The 13040-nt window shown below is 55.0% G+C and overlaps 1 protein-coding gene across 1 annotated transcript; it reads left to right on the top strand.

The window, feature by feature from the left end:
* The first annotated feature begins 3930 nt into the window (after positions 1-3930).
* PEX11G (peroxisomal biogenesis factor 11 gamma) lies at positions 3931-11975 on the top strand. The gene is made up of 5 exons (XM_081232023.1): positions 3931-4011; positions 5352-5540; positions 7903-8081; positions 10740-10802; positions 11420-11975. The coding sequence occupies exons 1-5, from the start codon at positions 3952-3954 to the stop codon at positions 11724-11726; spliced, it is 798 nt and encodes a 265-aa protein (XP_081088149.1). The 5' UTR covers positions 3931-3951; the 3' UTR covers positions 11727-11975.
* The last annotated feature ends 1065 nt before the right edge of the window (positions 11976-13040 follow it).

Raw genomic sequence — 13040 nt, forward strand, 5'->3', positions numbered from 1 at the left:
TATATAGTTTTTGTTTTTGTTTTAATTTTTTTTGGCTGTACCATGCGACTTGCGGGATCTTAGTTCCTCGACCAGGGATCGAACCCGGGCCCCCTGCAGTGGAAGCGTGGAGTCCTAACCACTGGACCACCAGGGAAGTCCCTGGATTTTTTCTGCTGATGGAGCAGTGTCCCCAGTTAGGGGGTTGGGGAGCATACAGACCCCTGCACCCAAGGCTTAAGCAAGGAGGGCTGTGGTCGAATGTGAGGATTAAAGAGTCTCTTGGATGTCTTGGGGAAGTCAGGCCCTCGGGAGGAGGCTGGGGCTTGGGGTCCAGGTGAGAGAGAATGGGGGCTGCCTATGGAGGAGGCTGTGGGCTGGGAAACAGTGGATGGATTCCAGGGATATTTTGGTGGCTGTTGGGACATGGGAGGGGCGTACTGAGGTAAAGAGGTGAGAGTGATATCCAGGTCTGTGCCTGGGTGATGGGCAGGGGAGCCTCGAGATGGGACTACAGAAGAGCAAGATGATGCTGATGTCAGTCTGATGTCAGTCTGGGAGTAGCTGAGTGTGAGGGGGCTTGTAGGATTTGCAGAGGAACTGTCCAGGGGGCAGGTGGGAGCAGTAGACAGGGCAGGATTGGAGAGAGATGGGGGGAGAGGCCAGCAAAGAGGTGGCTAGGGAAATCGTGGGAGTGGATAGGATCTCCCAGGACAGTGTGGATGGAGCAGAAACAGTGAGCTTTTGACAGGCCGTTGAGCCCCACAGGCAACACCGCTTACTGAGAACCTATTTTGTGCCACGCTGTGGGGATCTAGCTGTGACCAAGACACATCCAAAGCCCTGCCCTGGTGGAGTTCACATTCTGTTGAGGAGAGAAAAATAACTAGACAACCAGACAAATAACTAAATGACTAGGTTAAGTAGCAACATAGACAGTTATGTCAGGTAGTGTTACCAACTAAGAAGAAAAATAAGGCAGCAAGAAATGTGGGCAGGAAGTGCCCAGGAGGGTGTGCAGGGGAGGTCCCATGAGAGGATGACATTTGAGTAAACATGAGGAGGAGGTGAGGGAGGGAGCCATGTGGGTATCTGGAGGGAGAGCCTTCCAGGCAGAGCAAACAGCACATGCAGAGGTCCTGAGTCAGGTATGGGCTGCAACTTCAAGGAACAGGAGGAGGGCAATGTGGTTGGATAGGAGTGAATGAGGCTGGGAGAGTAATAGGAGTCGAAATCAAGAGGAAATTTTTGTTTTTTTTAAAGGAAATCAGTCAACATCATTAGTGATTAGGGACATGCAAAGCAAAACCACAGTGAGATACCACTTCCCAGCTAGTAGGAGATGTGCCATCTGTGTCTCCTTACTGGTAAGCCAGCTTATCTTTCCCTGAACTCTACTGATTATTTTAGGCTCAGGAAAAATAGGAGAGCAGATGCAATCTTTGAAAGGAGGAAAGTATGTAGAGGCATTTCCTCAGCTGACTAAGAAGAGGAAGAAGAAAGCTGATGCACTATGAGAAGAGGATGGAGGTGGGGAGAGTAGGTGGTAAAACGTACGTACGTTAGTCCGGACTGATCCCATGCTGGCATGACAATATTTTTGGATATGCTGGGTTAAAATGTATTATTAAAATGAATAGTCCAAGTGTTGGCATGAATGTGGAGAAATTGGAACACTTATGCATTGCTGGTGGGAATGTAAAATGGTGGAGCCACTGTGGAAAACAGTCTGGTGGCTTCTCAAAAAGTCAAACATTGTTACCGTATAATCCAGCAATTCTGCTCTTAGGTATATGCCCAAAGGAATCGAAAGCAGGAACTAGAACGAGTACACGTACACCACGTTCATAGCAGCAGTATTCACAAGAGTCAAAAGGTAGAAACAACCCAAGTGTCCATCAACCGATGAGCAGATAAACAAAATGTGACAGAGCCAGAGCATGGAATATTATTCAGCCACAAAAGGAATGAAGTACTGAGACATGCACAACGTGGATGGACCTCGAAAACAGGGTCAGTGAAAGAAGCCAGACACAGATGTTCACATATGGTATGATTCTATTTATATGAAATATCCAGAATAGGTAAGTCCATAGACACAGAAAGCAGATGGTGGTTGCTAGGGGTTAAGGAGGGGAGGAATAGAGTGACTGCTCGAAAGAGTGACAGAGTTTCCTTTGAGGGTGATGAAAACATTTTAAAACTCTAAAGGTGGGATGTCTGTACAACACGCGAGTGTACTAAATGCCACTGAATTGTACATCTTTTTTTAAAAAATATTTATTTATTTATTTTTATTTGGTGGCTCTGGGTCTTAGTTGCAGCAGGCGGGCTCCTTAGTTGCGGCTTGCAGGCTCCTTAGTTGTTGCATGTGAACTCTTACTTGCAGCATGCATATGGGATCTAGTTCCCTGACCAGGGATTGAAACTGGGCCCCCTGCATTGGGAGTGCGGAGTCTTTTTTTTTTTTTAATAAATTTATTTATTTAATTTTTGGCTGCATTGGGTCTTTGCTGCTTCACGCGGGTTTTCTCTAGTTGCTGAGAGCCGGGGCTACTCTTTGTTGTGTGCAGGCTTCTCATTGTGGTGGCTTCTCTTGTTGCGGAGCACAGGCTCTAGGCGCACGGGCTTCAGTAGTTGCGGCTTGCGGGCTCTAAAGCGCAGGCTCAGTAGTTGCGGCGCACGGGCTTAGTTGCTCCGCATCATGTGGGATCTTCCCGGACCAGGGCTCGAACCCGTGTCCCCTGCATTGGCAGGCGGATTCTTAACCACTGCGCCACCAGGGAAGCCCGAGTTTCCGTTTTATTGAGGGATTTACTGAGGACTGTAGCCCTAGACACAGCCTCAGACAGCTCTGAGGAAAAGGTGGGGGGAAGGTCAGTATAGGTGTGATTTTGGAGAAGGGTATGTGTAATCACACATCTCAGGAGAAGGTGGCTTCTGGTCACAAGGAACAAATACCGCAGTTAATGATTTTAGTGCTTTTCTTAGTTTGGAAAGATGCAAGAATCCAGGCTCATAAAAAATTTGTCCTGAAAATATCTATCTGAAGTCCTGCCAGTTTCCCCCGAGCAGAAAGAGCCTCATTCCTGATCTTCGGCCCTGAACTCCTGTCGGTGTGATGAAGGTCAGTGACTGCAGTTGCCAATGACTCAGTCCTTGTAGAGCCAGACAGTGAGCAACATTCTTTGGTTGTCATTGGGAAGAGATTAAAATGTTCACCTTTGCACTGTTTTGTAGTTTTTGAATTTTGTTCAGTCTGCATGGACTAGCCGGTCAAAAAAATAAAAGACATTTTCTCAAAAAGTTGGCATAGCCTGTTTCCTTTTTTTTTTTAATTGAGGTGAAATTCACATAACAAAAAGTTCACCATTTTAAGATATACAATTCAGTGACTTCCCTGGTGGCACCGTGGTTAAGACTCTGCACACCGTGGTTAAGACTATGCATGCATGCATGCATGATCTTAGTCCCAGGGACTGAACCTTCGCCCCCTGCAGTGGAAGCACAGCGTCCTAACAACTGGACCGCCAGGGAATTCCCCAAAGTTTCCTTGACTTTCTAAAAATGCCTTACATGATATGACAACAGCCATCCATGCTCCCTACAGACAAGTAGACAATACAGAAAGGGTGAAGCAGGAAAATTAGAGAACTCCCTTCTTGGACCACGGCAAACAGGTTGGTGCTTTTGCTTGGAATATTTTTGTGTGTGTGGGCAGTTGGTTACCTTTGAAAACACGGGTAGCTAACTCCGAGGGTCCACCTGGGTGCACAGGCCCTGGGGAGCGCACACGTGGCGGCCCGAAGGCTGCAAACTCTCTCCCTCCCAGCAGCAGACAAACGGTCAGGGAGCCGACAAACAGTTGCGGCCGCTTCTGCGCAGAACGTTCCCGGGAGCGCACAGCCTGGTGCCGGGCCCGCCCCCTGGCGCGGCGCGCTGACGTCACGGTGACGTTACGGCGGAGTCGCCATGGAGGCCATGAGCGGTCTGGCGTCGGAGCTGGAGTCCTATAGGGGCCGCGACCGCCTGGTGAGGCTTGGGTGGAGCGCGGCCAGAGGTCTCGGAATCGGGCCAAAGCCCCGAGACCCGGACACCGAGCCCAGAGAGGGAGCGGGGTCACTCACGATCCCCCACGGCAGAGGCCCTGTCCCCGAGTAGTGGACATGTAGGTTGTTCCGGCCACCCCCTCGTGACTGGACATTTACAGTACCAACCAGATCCTCACGTTTGCACATTGGGATCCGGCCAGATCACTGTAGCTGGTCCTTGTGTCCCAAACAATATCGTATGAGGATTTAGGATGTTGCAGGGTCCCCTCTGGCAGGACATTTGGATCCTGAAAAATCCCCTATAGTTGGGCACTTAGGTTGTTCTGGCCAATTCAACCTGGCTGGACATTTCCATGCCAAACAAATCCATGTCTGGACATGTAGGATTGGACTAGGCCACTGTAGTTGGTCCCTGAGTTGTCCCAAACAATCTCATATGGGGATTTAAGATTTTGCAGGGCTTTCCCTATGGCTGGATGTTTAGGATCTGACCACATCCCCTCTGGTTGGGTACTTAGATTGTGCCTTCCAGGCCCCTGAGGTCAGATTCTGAGCTTGTCCCAATCAGTCTCTTACAGGTAGGCATTCAGGTTGTACTAGGGAGTGTACCAGTAGCTGGGCATTCAGGTTCCAACCAAACCCCATATGATTGGGTGTTCAGGTTTTAACAAATGCCCCCAAGCTGGACATTTAAATTGCAGCGTTTTTGCCATTACAAAGGTGCTGAAAAGGAATTACAAGTAAAAATAATACATAAAACAACAGGAAAAAGTATCTTCTGAAAAGCAGATGAAATAAAGATATAAGGGTGGTGATGCAGACCGAGTTCACCATGCCCCAAATCGCCACTGGGTTCCTTCTCACTAAAGTAATAAAAACAAATTATCCTTTTGTCCACTGGGTTGAGGCCTGGTCACCTTCCCAATCCACAGCCCAGCCACAGAATTTGGTGCAGCCAGGTAGATGCAAATATATTCGATTCATTTCCACCTAGCTCTCCTACATGCTGGGAAAAGGAAGATCCAGGAGGTGGGAAATGGGGGTTTCTTCTTCTTGTCCCCATCACATATGTCTCCAGAGACTGTGCCATTCAGTGACATGAGCCAATACTCTGTTAGTTTCCCAGGGCCTTTAGGACAATGACGTCATGTCTCCATTTATCCCACCTACAAGTTTCCTTTTCAACTTTTGGCTTTTACTGGAAGTTTGTTGATTGAGACTCGTCCTCCCACTTGATCTTATGGGGTCCACGGCCAGGTCAGGGGGGATCCAGCTCAGTCCTGCAGCAGGGCCATGCTGACTGCTTCTGGTTTCCCACAGATCCGAACGCTGGGGTACTGCTGCCAGCTGGTGGGCGGGGTCCTGGTGGAACAATGTCCTGCCAGGTCAGAAGTGGGGACACGTCTGCTGGCACTGTCCTCCCAACTCAGCCACTGCAGGACCGTCCTGCGACTCTTTGATGACGTGGCCATGTTTGTCTACACTAAGCAGTACGGCCTTGGGGCAGAGGTAACAGGGCGCATTGGGCTGAAGGGAGGGGGCGTGGATCCCGGGAAGTCAGCGTCTTATGGACTGGTCTTTATAAAGGCAATCATGTGGGCAGTTTATTACTTTTCTCAATTTTACTTTTTTTGGCCACACTGCACAGCATGTGGGATCTTAGCTCCCTGACCAGGGATGGAACCTGCGCCCCCTGCATTGAAAGTGTGGAGTCTTGACCACTGGACCGCCAGGGAAGTCCCCAATTTTACTTCTTTTGGAGACAATCAGATGTGCTCATTTCACTTTTAATTAAAAAAATTAGCTCATACGTTTGCACATCCCTAAAGACTACATAATTAAAAAGTCTCTCTCCTTCCTGACCCTCTGGCCGCCAATTTTCCTCCTCAGAGGCAGCCACTGTTGTCAGCTTCTTGTGTTTCCTTTATGAGATCTCCTGCACCTGCACAGGCAAATACACATTGCTTACATAAATAGTTGCATGCCATTTACACTCTTCTGCCACTTGCTTTTTTCACGTAACAGTACAACTTGGAGGTCATTCCATATCAATCCAAAAGAAGCTCCTTCCAGGAATTCCCTGGCATTCCAGTGGTTAGGACTCCATGCTTTCACTGCCGAGGGCCCAGGTTCCATCCCTGGTCGGGGAACTGAGATCCTAGCAAGCCCCATGGTGCAGCCAAAAACAAACAAAAAACAAAAAACAAAAGAAGCTTCTTCCTTCGTTATGGCCACATAGTACACATATATAGCCAGATGGTGATTTATTTAACTGATCCCCTGTTGGACATGTAGATTAGTTACATCTTGCTGTTACAACAGAACCTCATCATTTCACCAGTGGGTCTACAGCAGTGTTCCTCATCCGGCCTGGGTGGTGGTACGATCTTGTGCGCCCCAGGGGATGGGCTGAGAAGCTGCCCTGGGCCAGCCTGGCTGAGTCATGCCCCCTTCTGGGCTGCCCTGCCCCTCCTCACTTCTCTCCAAGGGTCTCCTCTCTGACTCACTTACTCAGATGCTCCCCCATTCTGCCCCAGTGCCCGTGGCCTGATCATCCCCAATCTCAAGTGTTTCCCTGGACTTTCCTCCTGCTTTGACACCCATCTCTTCAGCTTCCTGTGCATCCCCCCATCTCCTCTGTGAGGACTCCCCTGAGTCCCTAGGCAAGGGGTGGGGGGCTCCCTGCACCTCCTATGTCCCTTGGCCAGAACAAGAACCTCTTTTGTTGGTCCCCCCCGCTCCTACCTCCTGCCCCGGTGAGAATCTCCTCCCCAGCATAGGGCCCGGACCTTGCTGCTTCTCAGGAAACACCAGCGGAATGAGCACGTTGGGGTGGGGGTGGGAGGCCCCGTCCTCACGGAGGGGTGAAGTGTGCCAGAACACCCCAGAAGGCCCCAGACAGGATGGCGGAGCTGGAGTGGGATTAAGAACCCAGAGGGAGGCAGGATCACAGCTGGCCAGTAGGAAGGAGGCAGGCAGCGAGCGTTGGTGGGGCCTTGACCCGAAGGGCGGGGTTCCTGGGACGACAGAGAAGAGGCAGAGGGTATGGCAGGCAGTGAGGATGACGAGGTTAAAGGTAGAGAAGTGAAGCACTTGGCTGGCGACCCGACCAGCTTGGAGGCCTTGAGGGGGCCGGACCCTGAGGGGCGGAGCCCAGGGTAGAGGCTCCCGCAGCCTCAACTGGCCCTGCCTCGCTGGGTGCAGGCAGGGGCTCAGGACCCAGGGTTGGAGGGCATGGGATTTGCAACTCAACAGCCTGAGGCCCATCCCTGTATGAGATGGGGCAGCTGGCAGCTTCCTCTAAGAGCCTCAGTTTGACTGTTTGCAGGGGTGGTGACCCCTTTCTGCTTTGGGGGAGGTGACCCAAGCCTTGCAGCGTAGTGCCTGCTGGAAGTTGGCACCGGGTGTGTGGCAGCCCACCTGGCTACCCTGATTTGCCTGCTCAGGGTTCCCTGTGGGGCTGCCTCCCCTGCTCCCCTCTCAGGGTCCTGTACCAGACACCCACACACAGGAGCTAGGAAGGCTCTGATGCAGGGTGTCCCAAGTTGTCCTACACGGGAAGCACCCGGGGACTTAAAAAAAATTCCTCGGTGAGGCAGAATCCCTGGGGCTGGGGGCTGGGTGTGGCGTTTTTGAAACTCCCTGGGGGATTCCACTGAGCGGCTGACTTGAGACTCGCCACTCCACTGGGCAATGTTGACCACACTGCTGAGAAATCAGGCCTTTCTTCTCCTGCAGTGCTAGCTACAGGCCAGCCTGCCAGTCCTGGACATTGCCCTGTGACTGCCACCTGGCATGGCCTGGGCGCCTAACATGGGCAGTGGGTAGGTCTGATCCCAGGCCCATCCCCCCATCTCTCCCGGTCCCTCAGGATGAGGCCATCTTTGTCCGCTGCGTGTCTGTCCTGGGCAACCTGGCTGACCAGCTCTACTACCCCTGTGAGCACGTCGCCTGGGCTGCCGACGCCAAAATCCTCCACGTGGAGTCTGCGCCGTGGTGGACACTGAGCACAGCCCTCTGGGGCCTCTCCCTGCTCCTGGGGATTGCTAGGTAAGCAGCGCTGCCGCCCGCCAGGGGCCTGGAAGGGAACACCTGAGATCCCCAGGCTGACGGGAAGACAGGCTGGAGGCGTGGGGGTCTTTGCCTCCTCTGCTTTTCCTCCTCACCACCTCACTGTATCCGTCCCCTGTTGCTGCTGAAACAGATTTCCACAAACTCGGCGGCTTTAAGCAACACAAATTGATCATCTTAACAGTTCTGGAGGTCGGAAGTCCAAAATGGGTCTCACTGGGCTAAAATCAAGGTGTGGGCAGGGCTGAGTTCCTTTCTGGAGGCTCCAGGGGGGAACCTGTTTCCTGGCCTTTTCCAGCTTCTAGAGGCTGCCTGCAGTCCTCGGCCCGTGGTCCCATCCTCCATCTGTATTTTGTTTTTAAATTTTTATGTATGTATGTATGTATGTATGTATGTATGTATGTATGTATGTATGTATATATGTGGCTGCGTTGGGTCTTTGTTGCTGTGCGCAGGCTTTCTCTAGTCGCGGCAAGCGGGGCCTACTCTTCGTTGCGGTGCATGGGCTTCTCATTGCGGTGGCTTCTCTTGTTGCGGAGCTCGGGCTCTAGGCGTGCAGGCTTCAGTAGTTGTGGCTCGCGGGCTCTAGAGCACAGGCTCAGCAGTTGTGGCACACAGGCTTAGTTGCCTCGGGGCCTGTGGGATCTTCCCGGACCAGGGCTCGAACCCGTGCCCCCTGCATTGGCAGGTGGATTCTTAACCACTGCGCCACCAGGGAAGCCTGCAGCTCCTTTTTGATGTAAGCTCCCCTCGCAGCTACAGTGGCTGTCGTGGAGCTGGCCTGTCTATCTGTGCATTGGCCTTCCCCGCGTGATTGGGCTACCTGGGCTGGGCCGTGGCTGCTCTGAGGCTGCAGCGTCTCCTCAGGGCGTCTTGTGACCTCCGGCCCCAAGAGACTTCCTATTCTTGCTTAAGGGGCAGCCTTGGTTCCCTTAGTTGTTTTTACTAGACTTTTTCTTGGGGGCAGTTTTAGGTTCACAGCAAAACGGAGCCGGCAGTAGAGAGTTCCCATGTACATACCCCCTACACACACACAGCCTCCCCTACCATCCACACGGCACCAGAGCACAACATTTGTTACAATCGATGAACCGACGCTGGCACAGCATAATCACCCCACGTGCATGGTTTACATCAGGGTTCACTCCCTGTGTTGCCTGCTCTATGAGATTGGACAAATGTATAATGACATGTGTCCACCAGTGAAGTATCACACAGAACATTTTCACTGCCCTAAAAATCCCATTTTTAGGGTGAATATGCTCCGCCTGTTATTCCATTCATTTTTATTTTTTTTATTTTTATTTATTTATTTTTTTTATTTTTTATTTTTTTGCGGTATGTGGCCTCTCCCGTTGCGGAGCACAGGCTCCGGATGCGCAGGCTCAGCGGCCATGGCTCACGGGCCCAGCCGCTCCGCGGCATATGGGATCCTCCCGGACCGGGGCACGAACCCGTATCCCCTGCATCGGCAGGCGGACTCTCAACCACTGCGCCACCAGGGAGGCCCCCATTCATTTTTAGAGCTTCTAGTTTTCCCCTCATTTCTCTGTATGTGATGTGAGCAAGGGTGTGGGGCTTGGGAAGCATTAAGTGGGTGCTCATCATGACCAGGGGTTCCTAAGACCCCAGGGTGCCGGAGAGTCATGTGGGAGGTTGTTGAAATGTAGGTGCCTGGTCCAGGCTCCCAGAGGTTCTGATTCTTCAGGACTGGGGGCCCAAGAAGCATCATTTTGCCTGAGTCCCCCCTGGTGGCTCTGATGCAGAGCCACTGACCTCACTGCAGGTGCTGCCCTCTGTCCCGTCCCCTCAGGGGACATGTCACCTGGATGGGTACACAGTGGCTGGGAAGATGTGATCAGGCCCTGGACGGACCTCTGAGTCAGGAAGTCTGGCTGAGGTCAGCCTTCCAACTTGTGGGAGTCGGCACATTCACGTCCCTGCACGGCCCACAGCCCAGGCTGCAGGGTGCAAGGGCTGTGCAGAGCAGCCTGGTTGGACACCACAAGGGCCCCAGAGTCCCCAGGGAGCACTAGAGGATGCCCATCTGATGGCCGCTTCCTCAGTCTGCAGACGCCAGCCCTCGGGGCCCAGAAGGTCATCTAGTTTCACCTCAGACAGGTCTGGCCAGTGTCCAGGGTGCGTGTGTGTGGGGAGGGGACAGTCCTGGTGCCCATCTGGACCCCATTTCCCTGGTGAGCCAGCCAAGGCGCAGGGAGGGAACAGCTTTCCCAGGCCAGCTGTGGGCCAGCCTCGGTGTTCTCATCCACAGAGGGGTGGATCCCGGCTGGGCCATCAACCCTGCACGTGGCACAATGTTCTTTTGAGCTGTGGTCCTGGGGCCAATGGTTCACAGAGGCTGGGCTGGAGCCTGACTGGCCAGGTCAGAAGCCCTGGACGCTCCCAAACCTGCAACCCAAATAGGTGGGGGACCTGCCTTAGGGATGAGTCCCCAGGAACTTCCGAGGCATGGCTGCTCTGGGGCTCCAGAAGGGCGCAGGACAGATGGAGCCACCCACTGGCGAGGCTGGCAAACTTTACAGGGAACCTGTGGCCACAGTGGCAGGCGGGAGCCTCCTCTCAGGCCCCTGTGCACCCCACCCGGCTTCTCCAACCCCATCCTCTGTGGTGTTGCAGGTCCCTGTGGATGGTCCTGAAGCTGAGACAGAGGCTGAGGAGCCCCCGGGCAGCCCTCACCAGGTATAACGTCCGGGGTTTCGCTCAGGAGACAGGCCAACTTCTTCCTGCAGGCTGGGTACCCCAGAGGGTCTCCCCAAGCCAGGGAGGTGCTCAGAGTCACCAACGATCAGCCCCGCCCTGTGCAGGCCCCGTTGTTGGGGGGGCATGATGTGTGCCACGCTGAGGGGCCTCGCTGCTGCCTCCGAGTGGATGTAGCACTTTTACAGATGGGGAAACTGAGGCTAGCTGGAGGCCCCCTAGGCAGGAAATGGCAGAGCCAGGACTCCAGGGCTGAGCCTTCACGGCCGTGCCCCCATCAGGGAGGATGATGGGAGATGGAGTCCGTTTGCTGAGGACCAAGGTCAGTCACTATCTCATCCTGGGAGAGAACACGGGGTAGGGCCACGCCCAGCACAGGCCCAGAAGCTGCCCACATCCCTGCCCAGCTCCACGGGTTCAGGAGGACGGAGGTGTGGACCTGAGACTCTTGCTCCCGCCGTGGGCAACCTCTGGCGAGTGTGACCTGGACGCAGCCCTGCCAGTCCTCCTCCCTCCCCGGCACTCCTTGCCCTGCCCCTGCGGGTGGGCAGAGGGCACCCGGGCCTTCCCTGAGCGCCCCCCCAACTCTGCTCCCACAGCCGGCTGCCCCAGGGCAAGCGGAGGGCCGTGGAGGCCCAGATCCAGTCGGAGGCGGTGACCCTCCTGAGCAACTTGGCTGACCTGGCCAACGCGGTGCACTGGCTGCCTCCGGGCATCCTGTGGGCCGGCCGCTTCCCCCCGTGGCTGGTGGGCCTCCTGGGCACCATCTCCTCGCTCCTCAGCATGTACCAGGCAGTCGGGGCCAGCGGCCAGGCCTACGCCGCCCCCGACGGACGGGGGAGCCGGAACCCTGATGGCGGCCCTTCCCACGGAGCAGCAATCGCCCAGGAGGGGCCAGGTCTTTAATTGAGCAGATCAAGGCCAGGTGTGGGGGGGGCGCGGCCAGAGGATGCGCAGAGCAGCCTGGGGCATGAGCCCCCAAAGGGGCGGGTGTGTGTGGGCGGAGTGGGTAGACCCAGAGACTCTGTGCAGTGGAACAGGCACCTGCAGGCTGGAGTCCTGTATCCAAAAGGCGAGTGGGGGAGCCGGGTTGGGATGGCGAGCGCCAGGTGGGCCTGAAGAAAGTTAAATGAGAATCAATTAAAGGCGGTGGTGCTGGTGCCAGGCCAGGTGTGAGAGCTTATTCCTAACGCCCCGGTTCCTCCTGTCCGCTCACTCACACGCCCTCTCTCCCGGGCGGGCGGGGGTGCCCCTGGGCCTTATTTTAGGGAGGGTGTGCAGGTGCCCCTGTGGGCCTGGGTTCAGCCTCCCGCGGGCTGGAGCTGCAGTGGGAAACCACACTTCCCCGCCCGCCTTCTGGAGCATCCTTGGCCGGTGGTCCCCTCTGACGCTGCCAAGTGCAGCCCGCTGACCCTGAGTGGCCCTCAGCCATGGAGGGCGGCCCTCCCTCCCCGCGGGCTCGGGCACCCCGGCCATGGATGCTGCCTCCACCAGGCTGTGCCCGGGTCTCATGCTCCTGGGTGTCGCGGGGTGCCTGTCATGGCCGAAGCATCTCACAGCCATCGCTTGGACCCAGAGCTGCCGTTGTCCGTTCAGGGCTGGTCTGAGCATTTCGTGGGCTCTGAGCATCTCTGGAGACGCCCGAGGCTCCTGTCTCCCAGCTCGTGGAAAGCACGGCAGGCAGGACAGGACGAGCTTGTTTTCCAGTCTGACGTTTGAGAGGCCACAGGCATGTGGCCTCGGGTGGCCTCGGTGGGTGGCAGGCGGCCCACATCTGCCCCTGGCTCTTGCCTGTGACCCTCCACATCTGAGTCCTGGCGGGAAAGCGGAGGGAATGGAGCTCTCCCTCACAACTCAGAAGCACCGGGGACCAGCGGTGTTTACAGTCCCTAAAGCCTCATGTGCTTTCAACCACATTTTGTTCTTTTACAAAGGTATGTGGCCAGGAAGAGCTGGGGTGGGTGCAGGGACCCCACCTGGCCCCATCCAACGGGGGCGCTCCCTCTGGGTTAGGGGAAGGGAGAAGAGGAGGGAGGGGGTCCCTCTTCCCTCTGGTAAAGGGGGGCACGCTCTGCCTTCCCAGCACCCAGAGACACCAGCGACATTAGGGTGGGGGTCAGAGCAGCACCTGCCTACCTGTCGGGAGACTCGGTGAGTTAACACCTGGAAGGCAGCGTGTTTGTCAGGGGACCACGTGAACACCTGGATGTGTAACACGGC

This window comes from Mesoplodon bidens, assembly GCF_964165515.1.
Source record: "Mesoplodon bidens genome assembly, chromosome: 4".
NCBI lineage: Eukaryota > Metazoa > Chordata > Mammalia > Artiodactyla > Ziphiidae > Mesoplodon > Mesoplodon bidens.

What these genes read in the sequence shown, in the direction of transcription:
- PEX11G (XM_081232023.1), top strand. Translation starts at nt 3,952, where the DNA reads ATGGAGGCCATGAGCGGTCTGGCGTCGGAGCTGGAGTCCTATAGGGGC. An exon ending in AGTACGGCCTTGGGGCAGAG is followed by an intron (nt 5,541 to 7,902) that starts GTAACAGGGCGC and finishes CCGGTCCCTCAG; the next exon opens with GATGAGGCCATCTTTGTCCG. An exon ending in CTGCTCCTGGGGATTGCTAG is followed by an intron (nt 8,082 to 10,739) that starts GTAAGCAGCGCT and finishes GTGGTGTTGCAG; the next exon opens with GTCCCTGTGGATGGTCCTGA.